Source organism: Rhamphochromis sp. 'chilingali' (genome assembly GCF_963969265.1).
Source record: "Rhamphochromis sp. 'chilingali' genome assembly, chromosome: 16".
Taxonomy (NCBI): Eukaryota; Metazoa; Chordata; class Actinopteri; order Cichliformes; family Cichlidae; genus Rhamphochromis; species Rhamphochromis sp. 'chilingali'.
The window spans coordinates 616,318-631,847 of NC_137943.1; the positions used below are offsets into that span (position 1 = coordinate 616,318).

A 15,530-nucleotide genomic window follows, 5' to 3' on the forward strand; every position below is an offset into this window, starting at 1 on the left:
GCACAATTCTTCCAAACACGGACAAAATATGTAGAGGGAGATTTGTTACAAGGTGTGTTGTAATCCCAGAACAGTGAAGATTACATAACAGAAGAGCTTCACAGCTCGTCAGGCAGCAAGTGGACACTGAAGAGTGTGTGCCTTATCAGAAGGAAAACTGTTCTCTGCACCTGAGATAAAGGATCGTATAAAAGAAGAGCGAGCGCTCCCTGAGGTCTCCGACTTCTTAGACATTTGAACCTAGACAGGAGACGTGTGAGAATGGCAGGAGAGGACAAAAGGAGAGATGAACGAACTGCTGGAGGATCAGAAGGAAAGCAAAACAGGTTGGAGACAAATCAGTTGCTCTTTAATAAAATGGATGAAGCAGCATGTACACTTGTGAGACATGCATGTGTGAGGTCAGGTAAACCTCTACAACATGCTGAAATGCTGCTTCTAACACAGAATAGACCGACGAGCATTAATCGTGTATCCCCACAGGATGGAGCCCGAGGCTGACGACCAGCGAGTGGAGCGAGGCCCAAAGAAGCGTGGCGTGCTGCCCAAACGACTGCTGATAATGTCGTCTGTGGCTGTTGTGCTCATCGTGCTGCTGACTGTCATCGTTGTACCTGTTGTGCTGCTCACTAAGACGCCAGGTACATTTTTACAATATGTACGATTTATATGATAAAACAATGATGCAACTTTGTTTATGATCCAGATGATGAAACATACCTGAGTAAATGTATTTATTACTCATCACCAGAGGTACATTTCACAGTACTTTGTACTTATATACTGTATTATATACAACTGCAATAATATCAGAGTCCAGCTGGAGCTGGTTGCAGCACCTGTGGCCTTCAAAGCATTTTCTCTGCATTGGATCTGAGCAGCACGGTGGCACGGTGGTTGCCGCACAGCAAGAAGGTCCTGAGTTCAATTCCACCATCAGGCCGGGGTCTTTCTGTGTGGAGTTTGCATGTTCTCCCCGTGTTTGCGTGGGTTCCCTCCGGGTACTCCGGCTTCCTCCCACCGTCCAAAGACATGCAGCTTGTGGGGATAGGTTAATTGGATAATCCAAATTGCCACTAGGTTCGAATGTGAGTGTGAATGGTTGTCTGTCCCTGTGTGTTGGCCCTGCGACAGACTGGCGACCTGTCCAGGGTGTACCCCGCCTCTCGCCCTATGACAGGTGGGATAGGCTCCAGCGACCCTGAAAAGGATAAGCGGAAGCAAATGGACGGATGGATGGATGGATCTGAACAACAGTCAAATCTGAGCAGACGTGCCAAAGCTTTGTTTCTTGTTTTCTGTTTGCACCATAGTTCTTCCAAATGTTTCAGTTCAGGATTTTTTAACTGCTGTCATGTACACCATCAGTAAACTGTGACATTACTGCTTTTACCTAACCTAATCATCACCACGTTTCACTGTAAAGACCAGGGCGCTGCTTTAGTTGGATGAGCAGGCGACCACGTGCAGCACGGTTTGAGTCCGACCTGCGGCCCTTTGCTGCGTGTGTCCCCCTCCTTCCTCTTCACCGTGTCTGTCTAATAAGGCCAAACACAGACTGTAGGCTTAGCCGTGGTTCTGAAAGTTGAATGGAAGCTCAAAGTGCACGACTGGCAGTGTTGTGACATACATACCTACTGCATGTAGAGTTCACCTGAGTGTACAGCGACAGTAAGATGTCTTTGCACAGGTGAAACAGCCCACAGTGTTGCAGGGTTTCACAGGGTGCTGCAGCCTCCAGCAGTGTGCCTTCTCCAAACGTAACACTTAAATACTCGCTGTGTCAGCATCACAACTTTATATTGCTGCTGCTAAAATCAGTGATTACAGTGATCAAAGTTCATTTGATATCATACTGCAGCTCATTGCAATGCCATGATGCATGAGTGCTCATCATTTGGCTTCTGGTCTTATGACATGTGGACAAAAAGTACACGGCTGCTTTGAACTGTGTGACTTTTGAATCAACTGACATGAAATGTGTAACAAAGATAATGTTACACGATGTGTTTTGTGCTGTTAGACCTTGGTCTCTTTGAGTAATATGTGACAGTAGCTTCTTTAAAAAAGACACTAAGAAAAAAGCATTCAGAGTCAGAACCAGACACGGAGAAGCTGCATTCAGCTTTTATGCTCCTTATATCTGGAACAAACTCCCAGAAAGCCTCAGATCAGCTGAAACACTCAGTTTATTTAAATCCAGGTTGAAGACTCACCTGTTCTCAGCTGCATTTGAATAAAGCACCAAATCCACACTTTAAGCTTAAATTTCAAAACTTACATTTAACTACTGATTTTATCTGTTTTGATTTTATATACTGTTTTGTTTGTTTGTTTGTTTGTTTGTTTGTTTGTTTGTTTGTTTGTTTGTTTGTTTGTTTGTTTGTTTGCTTGCTTGTTTTAATCAATTTTAAATCATGCTTTTTATTTGTTCTTGTTTCTAATGTCTCTGTAAAGCACTTTGAATCACCTTGTTGTTGAATTGTGCTATACAAATAAACTTGCCTTGCCTTCATGAGTATCTGCAACCTTCTTTAAAAGCCAAATCCCATCTGTCTCGCTTCAGCTGACAGAATCTTTAAGCTGAAGAAATGAATGAACTTTAAACAAGCTGCTCTCCCAACAAAGAGCAGCCTCCCCAAACACACCGTCGGCTGTTTTAGCTGAAAGCTCCCAGTTCTGCTGTGACAGGGACTACGTACCTATGACTCCGTCACTGTCTTGCTGTCCAATCGTGTTCCTCAGCTCCGTCTTCTGCCTCGTTCTCTGGTGGAGACATGCTGGAGTACTTGGTGCAGACGGGGAACATCAGTGAAGCGGACGGCCTTTTGGCTACGTGGTTTCACCGAGCCAACAGCAAGGAGGACATGTACAAAGCGCTCATGGGTAAAAACACTCACACAGACAACACTGCATTATTTGATGGTGTCGGTGCCTGAACCTACAGTCAGGTACAGACAAAACAAGCACCGCCTCCTGTCATCTTTCCAGGTGACACCATGATCTTGGAAGCTGACGTCACTCTCATGGGTTATGGGACCCCTGATGAAAAGCCAGTGCCGATCATGGCACACCCTCCCGACATATATAGTGACAACACTCTCGACGAATGGTTAGATGCTGTACTGGCTTCTGGAAAAGGTACAGATCAGAACTGTTTCCACAGAAAGTCCATCTGATCACAGTTTTTAAAGGCGTGTTCGTTTGCAGGCATCAAGTTGGACTTTAAGGCTCTGGAATCAGTGGGTTTGTCACTGGACCTGCTTAAACAAAAGGAAAGCAACAAGGGAATAAACAGACCTGTGTGGCTGAATGCAGACATCCTCAGAGGCCCCAACGTCCCAAGCTTTGTAGCTCCAGTCAATGGAAGCAGGTATGAAATCCAGCTAGACCGGACACAGACCCTTGGACAGAGTTCAGAATTAGGAAGGGAAAATGTCTAACATCTAAAGACTGATCGGGAGGTTGGTGGTTCGATCCCTGGATCCTCCAGTCTGCATGCCAAGTGTCCCTGGGCATGATACTAGCCCCAGGTCGCTCTCCGATCTCAGCACGAATGTAGTTAGGAAGCACTAAAAAGCTTAGAAGAAAGTGACTGGGTGAGTGTGGTGTGGAGACTTGGGAGAGCAGGAAAGTGCTACGTAAGAATCAGTCCATGTTTATGTCTCCCTCTTTTTTCAGGTTTTTGGAACTCATTCAGGACAAGTTTCCAGATGTGACTTTGTCTCCTGGGTGGAAGGTATGGCACGCTCGCAGTAAGAACCCCATTGAACCATTATACCAGGCATGTGACGAGGTTCTGGGAATGTTCCTGTCAGAAACAGGAAGAGACTCAAGGAATCCTGAACTGACATTTATGAGAGAATTCAAAGCTGGAAGAAGAACTTTGAGCTTCAAAAAGATCCTTTGAGCTAAAGTAGACAAAACAGCTTTTATGTTCCTGTGATCCCTAAAATTAAAGAAGTTGAATTAATGTTGACATGCATCACCCATCAAGAGTTTGGACACCTTCTCATTTCATGGTTCTCTTTATTTCTACTACTTTCTACACTGTAGATACTGAAGACATCAAAGCAAGATATATGGAATTATGTAGCAAAGAAAACAATGATAACTCTAAAATACATTTAGAGTCCTGTGAGTAGCCGCCCTTTGTTTTGTTGACAGAGCTGCGGCCTTCTCTCAGCTTCATGATGTCGTCACCTGAGATGGTTTCACCTCACAGGTGAGCCTGTCAGGGTTCATTGGTGGTGTTGGGACCATCAGTCGTGTTGTGCAGAAGTCAGGGCTGTTAGCTGTGTACCAACCTATTTGACAACTGTTGAAATTCATATTATGGCAACAACCAATGAGCTAAGTAAAGAGAAACAACAGCCCATCATTACTGTAAGAGCTGAAGGTCAGTCAGTCGGAAACTTTGAATGTGTCCCCAAGTGCAGTCAGAAAAACCATCAAGACTACGATGAAACTGTCTGACATGAGGACGCCCCAGGAAAGGAAGACCAGGAGTCCCTCTGCTGCTGAGGATACAATCATCCGAGTCACCAGCCTCAGAAATCACAAGTTAACAGCAGCTCAGATTAGAGCCCAGATAGATGTCACACAGAGTAGAGACACATCTGAGTAGAGTAGTGTTAAGGTTCACAATTGAGGAAGGAGAGTACAAACCACCCATGGTCCAGAAGGTCTTGGTCAAACAATGATTTTAATGACTACACACGTGTGGGAAGACACTCTGTACGCAGACAGCCAGTAGTCCTCGACTTAATCAAAGCATGAACAGATATTTTATAGCATCAGGGTTTGATTTACTGACGCCCCTTCATGCGTCACAGATACATTTTATACATAGATCAGACTTTTAACCCAGAAGATCATCTTCTATTTTCATGGCTGGTACTTTCCGTTCTTGTCTTAAAGTGAATTGTTCCTCTTTCTTGTCGAGACATAACTAATCTCTCCTCTAAATAAATCTAACTAATGTGTGTGTGTGTGTTGACCTCACATGCTCTTTGTGTCACCTCTTCACCTACTAACTGTCTGTGTCTCGTCCTCAAATGCTCTTTCTCAATTCACCTGTTGCACTTCTGACCTTTCACTAGACCAGAGGCTCACTGAGACTATGTGTATATCTTCTACTAAATAAATGTTTTAACCAAGAACCTCTACTAAAACCTTAATATAAAATGATCTGATATATAAGTGTTTTGTAAGCATGTATTGCAATTCCTTCTATGGCTCCAAGTCACTTACACAATAGATTGTCCGGACATCGCGCCGAACAAAGCTTCCGACCCCCAATTAATTGACCGAGCTCCAACTCTTCAATAAGCACAGATATGCATTGTGTATAAAATAGTCATAACTGCTTAAGGCCTTCTTAAAGCTATCTGTTACATTGTTAAAGCCTCGTCTTAGCCTGCGGCTCAAAATAACTTCCACTTCTGCAAAACTCTCCAAGCCTGTTTCCTGTCCTGTTACTTTTAGCCTTTCTGAAAGACACACTGTTCAACCCCTGAATGCAATATAAACTCCAGATTATATTATTAATGCAATGGTAATAATGATGATTATTTAACAATAGCAGTAAAATAATTTCCCTGCTCCACACTCCCTCTCTCGACCTCTGGAACACCAGAGGTCGCAATACATTGTGTCCTCGCTCAGACCCTCTCTAGCCGTCCTCTGGCTCAACCAGCTCCCATTCGAGAACACTCCATGTGTAAGCTTAGGTTTTCTCGGTCCCTCTCTGGTGGTTCAGCAGGCCTCAAGATCTCCAGGATCCTCGCCCCTCCTGTGGTCGCCGAGATCTTCTGCAAAGGAAACAAAACACCTTTTCCTGCCTCTCCCTAACTTATCCTTTTTGGGACTCTGTAATCAAAAGCATGATCCTAATTATGTTCTTAACTTTTTGACTTGTATTTATATATATTCTTCAACGTCCTATGTGTTAACTTCATTTTAACCTCACATTTCCTATGTTATCACCTGTTTTTGGTATAGCCTTTTTATTTCATCTGCTCCTTTTAATGTAACAATACCTTCTAATTCTAATTTATCAGACTTAACCAAAATATATGCTTTCCTTCCTCTTTGGTCCTTCTTTAAGTTCAGTTAAAAGCTAAATGAATTTGAGGCCTTTTGCCTGGAATCAATACTGTCATGTGTGTTTCTTAACTCTGTGTCTGTAAGCGTGTGCAATCCTTCAATAACTTCAATAACTCATATCAAAAAATGCAATATGTATAAAAATCATTTCTATTTACAAGCTCTCCCCTTTATCCTAAAAATACCTCCTATGTAATATCTGTATGTGTAAGCCTACATTATAACCACTACTTCTAGAAATGAAAAAGAAATCAAAGCTGTTCTACTCCTTCAACCCTCACTAATTTTCCCTCTAAGAATTATTCACAGCTTTGAAAAACCGGCATTGTATCTTCTAAACAGGATTCAGTTCTGTCATGGTCCTGGGCCATGTTGGCCCAGTATTCTTGGTTCCTTGTATTTTCGCTCCTTCTTTAGGCCAGGTTTTCTGAGGTGTCCTGTTGTGGTGTTCCCTAAGTGTTTTCCCTTTGTGACTCTTACCCCCTTGTGCCCCTCTGTGTATTTATGAGCTCTCGTCTCTCTTTGTGTTTATTCCATGTTTCCCCCAGCCTGTTATGTCTGTGTTCTCCCCGTGCTTTCTCTCCTCCTGTCTGAACCTCTGTGTACTTCCTGTTTTACTTTGACAGTCTCTCGTCAGTATGCGACATGTTGTGTTCACTCCTGCCCTGTCTCGTTATGTTTATCAGTGTCACCTGTGTTCCCCACCTGTGTGTAATCTCCCTGTGTTCTCTGGGTGTATTTAAGTTGTGTCTTCTGTTATTGTAGTTCCTGGTTCGTCTGTATTGTTTCCCCTCGGTCTCCCTGCGTCTCTTGTGTATTTCCCCGGACCTCCCTGCATCCTCGTTTCTGGTTTGTGTTGTTAGCTTACCCAATTTAGGTTTCCGGTTTCTTGTTTTTCCACCAGTACAGTTTTGTGCCCACCGTTGTAAATAAATATTCACCTGCACCAGAGCTGCCGCCTTTTGGGTCCTTTTCTACAACTCCACACGGCTTGCCCCGCAAACCGTGACAAGTTCACTTTAATCCTTTAACCTTAACTTAAAAATAACAGTTTCAGTTTTACCATATCCAAATGATCAAAAACCCCAAAAGTCCTAAAATGATCCTAAATTATTAAACAATTAAATTATTAAACCCTAAACCCCCCTTTATCTTGATACATTTTATGTGTCAAGATACTATACAAAACTTAAAAATGCTCAGTTTCCCCACTCATGATCCAATCTATGTCATAAAAATAAACTTAAAACAGAACAGTTATCAGTCATGTGTTTCTTCAATTAATGGTAACTGAGTTACATCAAAAAATATTTCCCCTTTAGCAATCGGCATTCTCCCAACAATATACTATAATCCCATAATCTAACCCCAGTCAACAAAACAGAAATTTTCTCTGGTAAAAACAATTGTTTGTCCACATTAATTCATCCTCACTCACATGCAGTCACACCATGTATTTGCTGATAGTGGAGCTTCCCGCGTCAGATTCTCCACCCTCAGCAAAATGAGCTCAGTCATTTTTTATTTTCCATAGGAAAATATTTCTTTATGCTTTTGGACTGGATTGACTCGCATAAAATCCTTTTTACAGGGACTTACGACCTGATTAGTCCCCACAGGTAGCGTTCTCCTCAGCCAATTGTAATCTGGAAAGCCCCCTTATATTTGCTCTTCCCGAGAATTTTCAGCGCCGTTATTCACTGTTGCAGGCCTGCTTAAAACAGAAATGAAAAAATAGAGCTGATTGTTAGCTCATAAAAACAAAACAAAATCACCTGAGAGGTTTTCTTTAAGTGCACTGTTACAAAATAATGGGCCCAATTTTTAGACATGTCCATGTTTCCTAAAACTCCCTCTATTAAAAACAAAAACAACAACAACCCGAACCTAACTGACAGAATCAACCCATCACCACAACAACCTCAACAACCTTAAACACACAAGTCTTGCCACCACATAATTTCACCTCCTCAATACACCGAAAGTCTCATTAAAACCACACAATTTGCACACAAAAATCACCCCCTTATGCTCTGTAACATACTTACATTCAGCATAAGACCCCCTTACAACAACATATCACTAAACTATAAATTATTTCCTACCCAAATCTGCACTCCTCTTCTCTGCCATGCTTCCTCTTCTGAAAGTCACTTCCTCAGTCACACACACACAGGAAGTTCCTTCGTCACCACTCACTCCAACTAATTTGCATACTGAGTCATCTCTCAATGAGTTGCTGTAACAACAGAAACATATGTTTAAACATTCCCAACTCATTAAATTATTTTATTTCTTTCTACAGTGATCACTACTTGATCACTCAGTACGAGAGAGCACTCCTAAGTCACTCTTTTAAAACTACTTTAATCACTTTTTGTTTACATAACTCACTCCCTTTGTCATATGGCTTCTTCTATTCCTCAATTACAAACTCAAATGCATTTTATTAAACATTCACACCATTGTATCATTCATACAAAATAGCAAGCTATTCCTTATTGCATATCTTTGTGTTCTTAGCCAGGTTTAATCAGTGTCTATGCATTAAACTCCATGAGCTTGTCTTGTCTTTATAAGGTTAATGCATTTTCTGTTTGTGTATGTTGCTTTTGCAGTGTGTCAGACTCCTTCATAATTCTCCACTTAAGCCGTCAGTTTCTTTCCCAAATTTACTAACCCAAATTCTGATTTCCTACCTTAAATAGCAGCATTCCTTGTCCTCAGCCAGAAGGTAGGGCTCCACTTGCCACTTACCCCCTCTGCCTCAGCCCAGCGGCTTTACCCTTGAGGTCCCGTCTTCTTCACTTCATCTCACCCGTGAGTCTGAGCTCACAGGGACTGAGTGAGGCCGAGTAATCGTGGCTGTGCCTGCCTTAGGTTGTCCCAGGGTTTCGAGGTGGGATCTTACCCGTCATGGGCTATCCAGCCTTCCATACTCGCCTGATACGGGGGCCAAGTAGGCAGGGGAGGGAACACACTGACTCTGGAAATTAAAGGAGTGTAAGCTGCTTCCTTCATTGCATCTTATATTAAACTATCTCACTTCTGACTCCTTCCTAGAATAATTTCACATATGGCACTTTGTGTATGTGTGTTTTCTATTCATTAATGTAATTGTCAGTTATTTTCTCTCTTCATTTTACCTTCTTTTGTTTGTTTGTGACGTTCTACTTTAGTTCTACTAAACCTTGATGTAAAAACAATACACCCTTATTTCACGCACACACTCTGCATTTTGCCTACGCACACACTTCTCTCTCAGACTTCCTCTGTTCACACACCGCCTTGCACTCACTCTACTATCAACTTTCATAGTGTTATTATTATTTAGTGTTTTGTACACCTCACACAGAATCATTCAAATCGAGTACTCACAGCATTCACATCACAACCTTCAACTTTCACTTTCAATCCTGCAAGACGCAGAGATGGACATCTCCTTCACCTAACATAAACTAAATTACCATATCAACATACAATTACTGAAATTCAGACTCAAATACACCGTCTGTTTTAATAAAGTCAAAGAGTAAACGGGTGTACCAAGTGTATGTACTTATGTGTTTTTAAACTGAAAGAAAAAGAAACTCAAACTCTTATAACATCACTCATGCCTCTCTCAAATTAAAAACACTTTCAAACTTTAAAACATCCTACTTTACATCACCAAAGAAATACCTCTCACACCTTTATTCATCATTCAAAACCTTCTAGTCACCGCATTCACACTTAAACTGTGACTAGAGTTGAGGAATATAACTCAAAACACACTTCCCTAAGAGTATTTTAGACATGCTTGTCATAATCAAAAAGAGCAAGTCAAAAACAAACAAACGAAAAATTGAAACCTCCATTAATTCTCACCGCACACACAAGAAATGGAAAAAATAAACCACACCAGCAACTAATGCTGGAGAAAAGTTACTACTGCAAGTAATGTGTTAGTCTTAAATATATACAGTGCACTCAATATATTTATATATCTGCATCCAAACTCAGTCAATTACTATACATTCACTACGGCAACTCAATACTTTATTTATAGTCCTCTAGTAAACATAAATGGCATCTTAAACACACACTCTACAATGTTTGCAGCAGTATTTGTAAAACCAACTGTGGTTTAAACAGTTCACTGCTTACTCATTTGCATTTTCACTCACACACACACCGTCTAAAAATAGCTCCAGCATTGCCTCAGACTCCTTTCACACAGAGATCTCTTATTTTATATTACAAAGACATCTTATATTTACAACCACTGTCAGATCTGTCAGCTTTAGCGCCTACACAATTTAGACAAATTTAAAATAACCGCCCAGCGGATAAACTCCCTGAGTTTTTTGCGACCAATTAACCAGTATCAAGACTTTAACTGTTTCTGGCCTCATCTCTAAAATCCCTAACTCAATTTAAAAGCGTCAACCAACCCAAACTTTGCCTGAAGCTCTAATTTTGGCGTTTCACAGCCAAGGCTTACCCTGAAGTGTTAAGTTAAAGTTACACGCCCGAAGTCCAACTTCTTCCGACCAAAAAAGCGCAGGTACCGTTCCAAACGGTAAGGAGACTCTAACTCCTAGTTATTCTGGAGTGCCCCAAACTCCACAGTAACCAACTGACTATCCCTCTTCGAGGACAATGCCTAAGCGTCCTTGGCACTGGCAAGCGTTACCTCTGAGCACTGCGCTTCCTAGAACCCCCACGGTTCCGTTCTAAAATAATTTATAATACTTTGAAACAACAATCAACACCCGAAACAAGTGTATAACTGAGGCAGATGCAACCTAGTGGTCAATTTGACCGCTCAGGTCCACTCTTATGACCAAATTTGGACTCTAACCAACAAAATAACCAATTCCCTACCAAACTACTTGAGACTCGAACTCAATTTCTTTGGGACTTCAACCCAGTATTTAAACTTTTCTTATCAGACTCTTAACTGCTTTCATTTCTTCTTAGCAGAACTCTAACTGCTTCAACTCATGAGATTTTCATCAAAATCAAAACAGACATCCACCAGTAACTTCAGTGAGTAGACTTAAATTTTATCATGTCCAATTTGGCACACTTTGGAAATAATTCAACAGGTAGTGCCTTACCTTTTGGATAAGCCGGCTTATGCCCACTCACTTCGACCACTGGAATTCATGTCTGCCCGTCAGACCACCTAAGACCAAATTTCTCCATCTACCCCTCCTCAACCACCGGACGAAGCCCCCAAATGTTAAGGTTCACAATTGAGGAAGGAGAGTACAAACCACCCATGGTCCAGAAGGTCTTGGTCAAACAATGATTTTAATGACTACACACGTGTGGGAAGACACTCTGTACGCAGACAGCCAGTAGTCCTCGACTTAATCAAAGCATGAACAGATATTTTATAGCATCAGGGTTTGATTTACTGACGCCCCTTCATGCGTCACAGATACATTTTATACATAGATCAGACTTTTAACCCAGAAGATCATCTTCTATTTTCATGGCTGGTACTTTCCGTTCTTGTCTTAAAGTGAATTGTTCCTCTTTCTTGTCGAGACATAACTAATCTCTCCTCTAAATAAATCTAACTCATGTGTGTGTGTGTGTTGAGCTCACATGCTCTTTGTGTCACCTCTTCACCTACTAACTCTGTGTCTCGTCCTCAAATGCTCTTTCTCAATTCACCTGTTGCACTTCTGACCTTTCACTAGACCAGAGGCTCACTGAGACTATGTGTATATCTTCTACTAAATAAATGTTTTAACCAAGAACCTCTACTAAAACCTTAATATAAAATGATCTGATATATAAGTGTTTTGTAAGCATGTATTGCAATTCCTTCTATGGCTCCAAGTCACTTACACAATAGATTGTCCGGACATCGCGCCGAACAAAGCTTCCGACCCCCAACTAATTGACCGAGCTCCAACTCTTCAATAAGCACAGATATGCATTGTGTATAAAATAGTCATAACTGCTTAAGGCCTTCTTAAAGCTATCTGTTACATTGTTAAAGCCTCGTCTTAGCCTGCGGCTCAAAATAACTTCCACTTCTGCAAAACTCTCCAAGCCTGTTTCCTGTCCTGTTACTTTTAGCCTTTCTGAAAGACACACTGTTCAACCCCTGAATGCAATATAAACTCCAGATTATATTATTAATGCAATGGTAATAATGATGATTATTTAACAATAGCAGTAAAATAATTTCCCTGCTCCACAGTAGAGACTGTACAAATCAGGCCTTTATGGTCAAATAGCTGCTGAGAAACCACGACTAAGGAAAAGCAACAAGCAGAGTTTTGTTTGGGCCAAGAAACACAAGATGAGTCCAAATTGGAGAACTTTGGTTCCACTTTGTGAACGATGGTCTCTACATGCACGGTTCCCACTGTGAAGCATGGGGTTGATGGTTTGCTGGTGTGGGGGGCTTTACTGGTGACACTGGTGGAGATTTATTTAAACTGAAGGCACACTGACCCAGCATGGCTACCACAGCATCCTGCAGCAACATGCCATCCCATCATGGAGAGTGATGGAGGCCTGGCCTCCACAGTGGAGATGGTAAACACATGGTTTATATTTTTGACTGAATAACAGCTGTATGTGCTTTATTTCTTTAGGTCCTCTATATTCACCAGCTCACAAACGAAACCTACTCCAGAGCCACGGTGGAAGAAATGTACAACATGATCAAAGACGTACCTCAAAGGGTAAGTGTGAATCCAGGTTTCAGTGGTCCCAGTTCAACACGCTCCCATCCCAACACGCCTGGGACAAATCGTCGGTGTGTTGCGTGCTGGGATGAGAACGCTCTGAGGTGTCGGAGAACGGCAGAGCTGACTGGTCAACGTTTCGTCTCTTAGGTGACGTTCCCAGTCCACGCCATGCTGGTTCGCAGCGGCTGGCAGCACCTGAGCTGGCTCCTCAACCAGTCACCACGGTAACAGATAACTTCCACGTTTACTATGGCAATGACTGGAAATCTGCTAATCAAACCAGTAACTGGGGGCTGCTCGCTGCCCATGAGCGCCACAGACTGACTGTCATGTTTTGTGTCTAGGTTCAGCCTGACTTTGTGGCAGGGCTCTGTTAACCCCAGCGTCAGCGACCTGCTGTTTGTCCGTGACAACACCCACCCGTGGCAAGTCTACTATGACATATATGAACCCACGCTGTCAGAATTTAAGCAGGCTGTAGGTGAGGAGCGTTCATATGGAGCAGACTTACACAGACTATGTTTGGGTAAAATAATAATTGTGTGTGTGTGATTTATTCAAATCAACAGATTTGTTTTCAGTGAGTTCTGACTGTTGTTGAAGACTAAAGAAAAACATTATTAGAAAACTACATGAAAAATCATTGGAAACTGAACCTTCTGCTCATTGTGTGCATTTGTTTAAGCTTCTTCTGAGATGAAGAGTTTGCTTCTGTTTAGTTCTTCCTGGTTCATTGTGTGTGTTCACAGGTAAGCAGGACAGCGTGAGGAGGTTCTATCCTGGAGGAGATCTGATGGAGTTTCTCCACCCAGGTTACAGCTCAGACCTCATGAACCGCCTGGCTGTGCCTTTGCTCCCCGTCACCGGCCGGGCCTCCCTGCTCCGTCAGCTTTCAGGCAGGTTTTACACCTCAGGGTTTATAACCTGATTTTAACGGGCCAGACTGAAACGCCCGGGCAAAGCACGCTCTCAAAGTTGTACTTTACATATGCTAGCGACATCTGGTGGTAACATCATGAATGACAGCGGGGCACTGTCGCCAGAAACACCAAGAAACTGCCTCATTTGTGCCACGAAGCATTCAGAGATCCCTCGTGAGTTTTTTCTCAAGGTATTTTTAAAGTGAACTTGCTGTATGCACTGAAGTCATGTGGCAGCTGAACCTTTCGTTCACATCGGTCATCAGGATGATGTTCTTAGTGACTCTTGGTGGCAGAAAAGCTGATGTCCTGGGATTTTGACCGTTACAGTAACAATTGTGAAAAACGCAAACTATCTGTTGTTTTGGTAGAAATGAAAGCGCCAGAAGTGTTCACAGCTGTGCTGAGCAGAGAATACAGAGCACAGCTGCTTGATCAGAAATCAGTGTTTGAAGCCGCAGTGGACCGAGGCGGCGTGTTGGACAACGGGGAAGTGACTGCTGCAGAGGTGCGGCTAACATTTGGCCCTTTGAGTATCAGTCGTGGTCACAGCCTGTCCGTCCCTTCACAGCGGCGGTCTCCTCATCACCTCATGATAATGCAGCATGTCACAGATCAGCTGTTCATCCTGATGATGTCAAACTGTAAACCTGCACATGCTGCTGTCGCACCACCTTAAAGTCACACTGATACTCTGTTTCACTAACAGGTGGGGGCAGCGGGATGCTGGTCGTTCGTGTGACCTCTGACAGCAGTCGACCTGGAGTCCTTCTGGTAGAAGGTTCTGGAAGGAGCTCAGAGCTCCTCACACTGCAGGTATATCTGTAGATCACCAGCCAACCACCAGCCAGGTTACATTTTTATCAAGGCCAATCATGTGTGTGTTCTCAGGATGTTATTCAGACCCTTGGGCAGGCTGCTGATACCTCCTGGGGAATTTACCTGAGGGTCCAGAGTCAGCAGCTGCTGGAGGCTTCTCTTAACCTGCTGCAGTCAGCCTACGGGGCCGACGAGCTCCACAGGCCTGTGTGGATCAGCATGGAGGGCTTACAGAGCAGCGACAGCACAGCAGTAAGCACATCTGATCCCCCCGAAGCAGTGTCTGCAGACAATACGTTAATAAAGAACAGAGCAGACGCATGTCACGTTTAACACACCTGGCTGGAAATCCATCCAACTAGAATCGAGCAGGTGTAAATGTTGGAGCCTCCTCGAGGGTCCACCCTGGCTGGGAAACTATCACACCCCCACAGAGAGAACAGTTGTATAAGCTGCATGTTTGTCAGACGGTCCCCAAGCAAATGCAATCCTCTGTTCGTCATGAAGGCTTTTTAGCTGCTCAGGCTTGGTCAGCCAAGCTCAAGTTCACTCCAACAATGTCCAGTGCCGATCCAGTTAGACGATGGAAACGTGTCATTTTAGGCTGTTTCATAGTCGTCCTTCTCTTTGCTCCAGGTCTTTGTGTCCACAGTCGAGCGCCTGTTTCCATACGTCACTGTAGTCCTGGCTGAGCACAGATGGCCTCCTCGGATCCCAGCGGCGGTGTCACAGAGGGTGGCTCTACACCTGAATGCAGCCTCGCTGCCCACGGGGCAGGAGCAGCTTTATGCTTTACTGGGAATGATGGACAAATACGACTTTATAATTGAGGTGGACACAAAGAAAGGTGGTGCAGCTGTCACTGTGGTGAAGGAGCTCCGTGCACAGCGTGCAGGCAGAGCAAGCAGAAGCCTGTATATTCTACCTCAGTGATCAGAGCACGTGTGGGCTGAGAGCAGGTTTAAATGTGCTTTTATAGTCACCA

At 43.1% G+C, this 15,530-nt stretch overlaps 1 protein-coding gene across 1 annotated transcript; it reads left to right on the plus strand.

Moving 5' to 3' along the window:
* Window positions 1-261: 261 nt before the first annotated feature.
* On the plus strand, window positions 262-15,496 carry fam151a (family with sequence similarity 151 member A; the record flags this gene model as incomplete). The annotated part of the gene is made up of 13 exons (XM_080907696.1): window positions 262-326; window positions 484-641; window positions 2,746-2,886; window positions 2,992-3,141; window positions 3,211-3,373; window positions 3,682-3,739; window positions 12,711-12,800; window positions 12,954-13,030; window positions 13,151-13,287; window positions 13,556-13,702; window positions 14,436-14,542; window positions 14,618-14,797; window positions 15,182-15,496. 13 exons carry the CDS (start codon window positions 262-264, stop codon window positions 15,476-15,478), a joined length of 1,770 nt encoding a protein of 589 aa, XP_080763822.1. The 3' UTR covers window positions 15,479-15,496.
* Window positions 15,497-15,530: the final 34 nt, after the last annotated feature.